At 43.6% G+C, this 9,736-nt stretch overlaps 1 protein-coding gene across 2 annotated transcripts in view; it reads left to right on the top strand.

Annotated features, from left to right (window-relative positions):
- Positions 1 to 9,736, top strand: part of SH3TC2 (SH3 domain and tetratricopeptide repeats 2) — a 65,895-nt gene that overhangs the window by 19,183 nt on the left and 36,976 nt on the right. For both annotated transcript variants that reach the window (XM_012728043.1, XM_012728044.1), the window contains exons 3-6: positions 1,569 to 1,696; positions 5,226 to 5,331; positions 7,192 to 7,335; positions 8,357 to 8,558. In XM_012728043.1, coding sequence (XP_012583497.1) covers positions 1,569 to 1,696; positions 5,226 to 5,331; positions 7,192 to 7,335; positions 8,357 to 8,558 — 580 coding nt within the window. The remainder of the gene's footprint in view (positions 1 to 1,568; positions 1,697 to 5,225; positions 5,332 to 7,191; positions 7,336 to 8,356; positions 8,559 to 9,736) is intronic.

The following is a 9,736-nucleotide window of genomic DNA, read 5'->3' as shown; positions in this document are numbered from 1 at the left end:
GATAAGTGAATCACAGATTTCCTCCACCATCTGAGAGTAGAATGCTTCTCTTTTGTATGATTGGCAGGTTATTTTTTGAGACTGGGTATGTTTGAAAATTTTTCCATATAAATTAGTAGTAATAGTGTTTCTAGACACAAGTCAACTTATAAAACCATACCATATAGCCATGTTCTACTTTCAGACAGAAAGTGAAACCCCGCTTTCTGGGTGGAACACTGCTATCTGAGAGTAGAACGCGACTATTGGTATGATACAGGTGTGATTATCTGCCGCGCCTGCATGGCAGGGATATGAGTCTGCGCGGGGACATCGAGGTTGAAGAGTCAGCACACGTAGATGGTTGCAGCAAAACATTCTCTCTCTCATTATCCTTTCCAGCCTCCCTTTTATACCTTTAATCTCAGGATGTTGGCCTGGGGGCAGGAGGAAATCTCCCTCACATGTGCCACTGCGATCAGGGTGGATATTAATCAGTTAAGCCACTCACACAAGTGGCAAGATGTCTTCTTCCTATTATGATCTTGTGCTTAAGCTCCGGGGGTGGTTGGGGAGGCTCATCCTGGCTGGGACCCAACAATTATCTGTGTCAGGAAGGGGAAAATGTTAATGTATAAAGTATATAAACTCTATCTATTATATATCATATATATGATATATATGTTTATTCATATGGATATTGCAGTGTTTATTCAAAACCTTCAAATCATCCATAGGAGGAAATATACCTCCTACCTTCTGTGTCAGTACTATCACCTCAGACTCGAGTTATGCAGGAATAAACCCTGTACAAAGCACAAATAACTTAAATGCAGTAGCTCCCCAACTCCAGAACATTCTTGGGTACTATCATTTCTTCCACCGGGGTGATGGTTTAAGGAAGGCACTCCAAAGATATTAAGACTCTCTATACTTCCTAGTAAGCCACAATATTTCTCACACCAATTTAAGGGTTAGGTGTGGGAAACATGGGCTTTTAGTTCTTTTCATCTTATTTTCAGTGTCATCTTTTTTCTCTGTTCTCATTTTTTGAGTTTGTTAACTTAAGGCCCTCCCTCGTGGCTCAATGGGTTAGGATGCAGCACTAGTGCGAGTTCAATCCCTGGCCCGGCAGCTGACTCACATGGTGCTGCAGACCTCCTCTGCCTCTCCGCTGCTCCCCTCAGCAGTGTACTTCGCCTCTCTGCCTGTTCTGTTCCCCATTCTGCCTCTGGTGAAACTTCTCTCCACCCCTGCTCTTCTGGCCTGTACCCCAATTCTATACGAATAAATGAATAAAATCTTTAAAATATTAGCTAATTTATTCGGTTACATTGCTGTTCATTTTTGGACACTAGTCGATTCTCCTCTCAGGCATTGTCCCTGTAATTCTCCCACCACCACAGCACCCGTCAGCCATCGCCACAATCCCTTGTGCTCTTCCCAGGCCCGTTTTGACCCTTCTGTCTCCCCTCCCCTCCTGAATGCCTGCCCTCTCTGTTTCTGTCTTTCCCTAACCCTTCGGTTTCTCCATATTCCCACGTAAGTGAAACCATCTGATATTTAGCTCTTTCTCTGCTCTCTTTAAGACCTGGCACTCTCCTTCAGCGTGAGGAGCCGCTCCAAGAGGTGTGTCAATGGCCCCTTGCAGGAAGCGGCCCGGAGAAGGCTGTGGGCGCTGGAGAATGAGGACCAGGAGGTGCGTGCCCTGTTTAAGGTGAGCTGGGGCAGAGAGGCTAACTGAACAGGCCTCACTTGGGCACAGGATCGCCAGCACCACAGGACAGCTCCAGGAACAAAGTAGACCCTCAGGAAAACCTCTGACTATTGAAAGGATGAGCGAACACATACACCTCAGTTCAACAGAAGCAGGACAGTTTTCTCTGACTTGCCGAGTCAGAGAAAACTGCCTTCTGTGTCTGTCACTGTCACTTGTCTGTAGACCTGAAGTCCGTGTAGTACCTAGCTCACTAAGGATACATTTTTTAAAATGTGGTAAATCTGTTTCGTTATTTTTTTATTGTGATTGATCAGATATACTTAGTATAAAAATGTCAATTTCATGACTTTTACATGTACAAGTCAGTGGCATTAAGTGCATGCATGACGCTGCTTAACCACCACCACATCCATTTAAGGACTTTTCCTTCACTCCAAGCTGAAACTTTATACCTGCCAAGCGATAATCTTCCTCATCTCTGGCCTTTTTTTATTTTTAAGCACCAAAATTTCCAGTCAAAATAATACCTATAAATACCGGGAGAGGAGGAAAAGATTACACAGTTCTTCATCTTTCATCCTAGACACATAATATCTTTGTTAAACTAGGGAAGAAGGGTGTGATCAAATGATGCTCAGAAGAGTTGTAGTCAAAAATGGTTGCAACTGGCTCAGATATAAGCATACATCCTGGTTACCTCTACAGTTGCCATATTAACCTATAAATTGTCACGTTTATAGAGTCTGGTTTGTTGGGAGTTGTAAATGAAATCGTGTCTGGCGTGGTATTGTGCCTGTGTGGTGATATGTTCACCAGAAATAAAGGGTGATTTGGCTTTTATTTGTAAATCTCTGGAATTCAAGAACTTGGAGGCACAGGGCACTAACTGACACCAGAGAATGTCTTTGCCTCCCTTCCTGCCTGGGCCAGGTCAGGCTTGGCTGGGAGAGTTGACCTGCTGGGCGGAGGCTGGAGTGGGACAAGGTTGTGAGTCCAGGCCAGACTGAGGCCTGGCCCAGCTTATGCATGGTAGTGTTGGGCAAATTGATTTGTTCTGTCTGTGCAGGGCCTCCTTGATTACAAAACAGGGATAATGCCATTGGCTATTAAATCCTAGATGCCATTATTTTATATACTTCTAAAAAAGAAAATGAATGCTACTAATTAAGTATGATGCCATGATTCTTTCTCTTTCATTTCAGAAATGGTAAAATGGGATGAATGTGCCTTAGAGAGGATTAAGTGTTAACCACCCTCTTTATAAGGGTAGTTAATAGCCAGTGACAGCCAGTGAGTCTTGATCATCAAGTGCTCAGTGAGGTGGTTGGTGTGTAGTTAGTTCTTTGTAAATGGATTTCTACCTAGAACCCCCTTTTCTGATTACCAGGTCTACATCCTCCAAGGACTTGGGCCTTCTGGGGCCTCCTGTGGCAGAAACAGAGTCTGATTCTGCTAATCTAGAGATTCTTATTTAAAATCTTATTATACTCTTTTTCTCCCCCAAGGTGCCTCAGGACAGGGATCCAGGGGATGATTTTTATTTTTTTAAAGATTTATTTATTCATGCATACAGAGCTGGGGTACATGCCAGAGGCAAAGGTGTGGTGAGAGGATTCATCAGAGACAGAGTGGGGAGCAGAATAGGCTGACTGACCAAGTGCACTGCTGAGGGGGGCAGCAGGCGGGTCTGCCGCACCATGTGGGTCACCTCTGGGGCAGGCGGGGATCAAACTCATGCTGAAGTGGCTTTAGCTTCTTAGTGCTGTGCTTTAACCTGCTGTGCCACCAGGGAGGGCCTCAGGGGTTGATTTTTGATGGTGAGACCTGGCCTGGGGGAAGCAGGACTTTCTGGTCATCACTCATTATGGACAACTCCAGAAGGTTGGCTAAACAACAGAGAGCTTTGCAGGGGAAAACCATGTTTGAACAGCAAGTCAGGCCTGTTTTATTGGCTATTAAAAATGGAGGGTTGGAAAGTTTTCTCTTACGCTGCTTGTGAGTGTGCATGTTGGCACAGACTTGGAGTTTGCCTTTTAGGACTGAAAAGGTACATTCACATCTGCATTGTATTCACATTTGTATTTCTTAAAATTATTTATGCCAGAATAGTCAAGGAAGTACACAGAGATTTAACAGTAGGAGGTTCATCACAGAATTAGGATGCTAAAAAGTGGACATGTTGATTATACTGACTCTGATGTATGACATACATCAGTTTCCCTTTATCTCTGGGAGGTATTTTCCAAGATCCCCTCTGGCTGTCTGAAGTCATCCAGTATGAAACCTTTTAGATGCTGTGGTTTTCCTTGTACATACACACTCGTGATAAAGTTTAATTTATAAATTAAGCACAGTAAAAGATTCACAACAATGATAATAAAATAGAACAGTTAACACTGGTAATTAAAGTCATGTGAATGTGGTCGCTTTCTCAAAATATCTTACTGTTTGCAATATTTTCAGATTTTAGTTGACCTCAGAAATCAAAGCTGATTTGGGACTGTGGTATTTGGGATTCTGGTGTGAGCACAGTTGCTCAGAGTGAATGTTTAAGTGTTCTCATCACAAGGACAGCTTTTCCCTTTTCTTCTTTCTTTTGTTCTCTGTGAAGAGATGGATGTAGCTGGACCTATGGCAGCAATTTCAGAATATATTGTAGTGAAACCATTACTAAGATAGTGATGTTAATTATTTCTCCCTAACACTGAAAAAATGTAAACAACTCGAATGTCTAGCCACCAGGAAAAGGTGATAATTATGTTAATATATTAAGTAATATATATTATTTCATGACATCAGAAGATGACTCACAGGATATTATTTGTTTGGTGTCAAAAGAAAACTACAGAATGATTTGTGGAATGTGACTCTATTTATATAGAAATAGTTATATAGAACTAATGCCCAGGGGAGAAGGTTCGGTTTGAACAAAGGTGCTAGCATTGATGATCTCTAGAAGAGAGGCTGATGGACAATTTTACTTTTTGTGTTTTGTTTTTTCTGTTTTCCCATTTATAAATAAATTCATTAGACATAAAGTCACAAGCAAATTTGATTTCCAGATGCTTTCTATGACTCATCCTCTTCCCTTGACTATGTACCTCTTTTCTTGTTTTTACACAAACTTAGCATTTCTCTGTTCTTCTGTCTACATTCTAATTTCTTTTTGTCACTGCCCCACTTAATAATGTATATCTGGAGTCAGGTTCAGAACACAAAGAGCATCTACTTTTTTCTTTTTTAATGGTTGCATCATGGCATACTAGTCCCTTGTAGGGTGAACTACTGTGTTGGAAAAGTCATGATGCATTTTTGTTTGAAAAAACAAAAATATTACTTTTACAACAACCACATACTTAAGTCATGTTAACCTGTATCCCACTGATGTACATTTAGGTAGACTGCTTTCTTTATGGTGATGTAAAAATCAGCGCCACAACCAAGAATTTGCACAAAGCATTTTGTATAGATGTGTGTTTGTTGTGGGACACAGTCATCCAGTTGATGTGCTGTTATCTCTGTTCAGGAACTCTCAGCAAGGTTGGTGAGTATCCAGTCCCAGAAGGCACAGTTTCTCATCACTTTCAAGACCATGGAGGAAATCTGGAAGTTCTCCACCTACCTGAGCTTAGGTATGACTTTGAGAAGGCAGGTGGGGAGCACTTGCTGAACAGCTTAGTCAGCCTGCAGGTCTTGATGTTAAGGAATTGGTCTGACTCTAATATGGCTGGTTAGCATTTTAAAAATTTATTTTGGTTTTGTTTTATTTGTTTCTTTTTAAAAATTTATGCATACAAGAGCTGGGGTGTAGGCCAGAGGTGTAGGGGTGGGGACTGTGAAGATTCACCAGAGACAGAGTGGGGAGCAGAACAGGCAGATCCACTGAAATACACTGCTGAGGGGAGCAGTGGGTGAGACAGGAGAGGTTTGCTATGCCATGTGGGTTAGTTCCCTGGCATTGGCTCAAACTCATGCTGCAGTGTTTGCTGATAGCTTCATAGTGCTGACTTAACCTCTTGCACCACTAGGGAGACCCCTGGGTGGTTAACTTCCAGAGATATCATACATTTCTTGGAACTAAGTCTAAAGCAAATATTAACTGCAATGCTAAATGCCATGGGCAGCATACTTATTTTCAGGGAGAGACTTCATTAGATAATCAGTTGACAAAGTTATAGATCATCTACTAAGTTCAAAGTACTGAGATAGATGCAAAGCAGATGGTTGTAAAAATAAGAAAAAAGGAGCTAGGCTTAAGTAAGGCCAAAGTAGCTGTTCAAAATAATAAAGTTTGGGATACTTTACCCCAGGTCTTTGGACAGAAAATAAAAGATGGGGGGAGTTGTCAGCCAAAGGGACCTCAGGCTGCAAGTTTTTCTAGAAGGTATGGAGGGATGTGGTGAGGAATGGCCCACTGCCCTTTCTCGATATATACAGGAGGTCACCTCGTATGGGCCTGGAGGATCAACATGGCTCTTGGTAGAGGCATAACTACTCTGCTGGTAACAGAGTGGTTTTGCGCTCTCCACGCCACACCTCTCCTTCTGTGCTGATTAGAGATTCTCACTCTTTAAAGTGTTCTCCCTGCACCAGCAATATCAGCATCACACTGGGCTTGTTAGAAAGGTGGAATCCCTTGCTTGCCCCCAAATAAGGAGCCAGCATCTGTATTTGAGTAAGACCCCCAGGTCCTTAGTTGCACCTTAAACTATGAAGCATAATGATAGATGCATGAGACCCTAATCAGAACAACAGCAGGACCAAGAGACCAGTGTTTGCATCTCAAGAAAGAGATTTCTCAAGAGAAGTAAAGTTTAATGCAAAGAAATCACTTTATATGCATATATGACCAATGATAAAGTACCATATATGGCTATTTGAATTTTACAATTTACTTAGTTTCTATCTGGTTTCAATGAGGGGGTTTACTGGGGCATGGGATGAGGGAGGGTTAGGCTGAGAGTCAGGGTCAGCCTGACTCTCTGTGGGTCCCAGAGAACCCCTCCCCTCCAGTCATGGTCAGGGGTACAGGAATTTGAACTCAGGCCAGGAGAGCTTTAAGGGGCAGGAAACACCAGAAGCGACATTGTAATCTTGGAGCTTATACCACTGGATGTGTTTGAAGAAGGTAGTTGGCTTTGCTTATGCCATTATTCATGTATGGAGGCTTGTAATAGGTTGAAAATGATAAATGTCACCCTCAAAGGCCTGATATATCCCAGCAGATGCTGAGAAGAATTGATTCATCTAGAGATGTCTAATCACTCCTCTGATGTTAACTCCAGCTAAGTGGGGTTAGTCTGGGGATGGAGGCCGGGCCTTCAAGCCAGGCTCTTGTATGCATAGCTCATTCTAGATATGTCTAATCACTCCTCTGATGCTAACTCCAGCTAAATGGGGTCAGTCTGGGGAGGAGATCAGGCCTTCAGCTAGCCTCTTGTATGTGTAGCTTATGGCAGCAACCCTCCAGGCTCCTGTTGGCTTGCTCCTAGGCTATGTATCCGCGTGCCTGGAGCACCTCCTCTTTGATCACCAGTACTGGCTCAACAGCAGGATGGCGGAGGACACAGAACTCCAAGTGTCCGTAGACGACAAACACCTGGAAGCCGTCTACCTGGGGCTCCTGCAGCAGGAAGGTGAGCAGGGTGGAGTGGGAGGATGTGTTCTTACCTGGCTCTGTATGGTCAGCATCCCCAAAGTCTATAAAAGAGGCAAAACCATTCAAACACAAAAATGTTTTCAAACCAACCCACCTCTTATATTACTCCAACAGCTCTCCGCTTAACATTGATGTCTCATGAAGTGACATTGGCCTTTCTCATGATTGCCGACGGCAGAACTCTCGGGGAGACCTTTAAAATGCCCAGGCCAGGGTTCCTCTCAAGACAATTAAATCGGGGGTGGGGAGCGGTTCCCAGGTTTTGGTATCATTTGAAAGTTTCCCAGGAATTCTGATTGCATCCAAGCTTAAGAATGACTTCTCTATATAGGATCTATTTTGCATGTAAAATAAAATTGCAATGTTTGGATTGTCTGAAGGATTTCATGGGATCGAGGACAGTGATGTTAGGGATCCCTAACATTGTGATTTCTTCAAGTGCTCACCAATCTGTTTGCAAGGAAGGATCTGATCAAGGCAACAGCAGCCCAGTCATAACTGAAAACAGTGGACACACCGAAAGAGCCAGATTGGGGTGTTTCTGCAAAATGATTCTTTCTAATTCCATTGCAGCAATTACATACGAAGGGAAGCCTTAGGTTATGTGAACATAAAGTTGAGTCCGAGAAATTACATTCACCCAAATCAATGGAATTTGTCCTTTGTTGGTGCTAAGATCAAGCATGAGGTTGCAGTTATAACTGGCGTTCTATTAAGTATGTTTTCTCAAGTTTTTGTTTCATTTTTTTCCTCAAGGTGAAGTCCCAATTAAGCCTTATTCTTAAGTATTAATCAGACATTTTTTTCCTGTGCATTTTAATTGAATTCCCTTTTCTCCTTAGAACCAGTTTTCAGGGGGGCACCGTGACCTCCTCAGTGCCACCCCTTCTAGGGTCTGCACTTTGCCCCCAGGAAAAAGTGTTTGGGCGTGATAACAGGTGATAATCCCTGCCCACTTCTTGCTACTCCTTGGAAAAGGCTTTTCTCATTACCTACAGGGCACTTCTTCTGCAGAGCCCTGTGCTCAGTGGCTCAGTCAGCTGAGAAGGAAGGAGAGTGTTTGCCGTTTTGCAAGAATGAGTTGATCTCTGTGAAGATTGCGGAAGGCGGGTCCGAGTGGGAAGGCGTGTCCTTGGTGACTGGCCAGAGGGGCCTGGTTTCCGTCTCAGCCCTGGAACCCCTGCCTCTTCCTTTCCACCAGTGAGTACCCCCGCTGAGCCTGGGGGTGCGGTTCCCCAGAGCGGACCAGGTTCGCACAGGACAGAGCAGGCACGCATGCAGATATGGGCACCTGTGCTGCCAGGGAAAAGCAAGTGGGGTGGCCTCTTATCTGTTATTTTTTTTTAAAAAAGAGTCAAGGTTTGCACAGTGTTTTGAAGCTGGATATTACTCTAAATTTCAGATGGACGCTGCACCTGGTCTGCAGGGTCATGTCTCCCATGGTTGGGGCTGGGGGCTTTTTGATCACAATCAGACCCCCAGCTTGCCACGGACACCCATGGGACCAGGCACCTGGAAATTTTTTTTTTTTTTAAAGATTTATTTATTTATTCATACAGAACTGGGGTACAGGCCAGAGGCTCAGGGGCGGTGAGAGGCTTCACCAGAGACAGAGTGGGGAGCAGAACAGGCAGATCGACGAAGTACGCTGCTGAGGGGAGCAGCGGGCGTGTCAGGAGAGGTCTGGCTCGCCATGTGGTCTCCTCCGGGGCAGGCGGCAGGCGGGAATCGAACTCATGCGGAAGTGGCTTCAGATTCTCAGTGCTGTGCTTTAACCCACTGCGCCACCAGGGAGGGCCTGGAAATTTTTTTTGAATAAATGAATGAAATATATACCTGTATTATAAATACATGCATACATTTTGGGTACTCTCTGTTTGTACATAAGTTTATGTGGGTGTGAATATGTGTATGTATGCACACACCTATCTGTAAGTATAGTGTCTCCTGGATAATGAGCTTTAATATTTCCTAGATATCATCATTATACATAGGTCTTTCCATCCACCTAGCACAAGCTACTTTTTTTTAAAGGTCTGAGCTCAAATAACACTTGAAAACATCAGCTTCCGTTACACCAGGGATGTTTTTCACACTAAAGGTTGTGAATCCCTAGAAGATTCTGTGAACTCCAACTTGCAGTGACAATAAGTGTTGTCCCAGACATGGGCCTTGTGTGTTTGTGGTAGAGAATGACAGTGACGATGGAGATCCTCCATCATTTAACTGCCAGACTAATGGCAGAGGCTGAAACATTTAGCTCTGAGGAACTGCTTCCTTTTCACAGTCCCTGGTGCAAAGGAAGTTCTCAGGAAAGGTATGCCATCACTACAAGGAAACTACCAATGATGCTAATCACCATCCACATCTGTTAATCT

Source organism: Condylura cristata, unplaced genomic scaffold (assembly GCF_000260355.1).
Source record: "Condylura cristata isolate star-nosed mole 26May11 unplaced genomic scaffold, ConCri1.0 scaffold00021, whole genome shotgun sequence".
NCBI classification, from domain to species: Eukaryota; Metazoa; Chordata; class Mammalia; order Eulipotyphla; family Talpidae; genus Condylura; species Condylura cristata.
The sequence above is the reverse complement of the archived record's forward strand: the minus strand, read 5'-3'. Positions and strand labels throughout refer to the sequence as shown.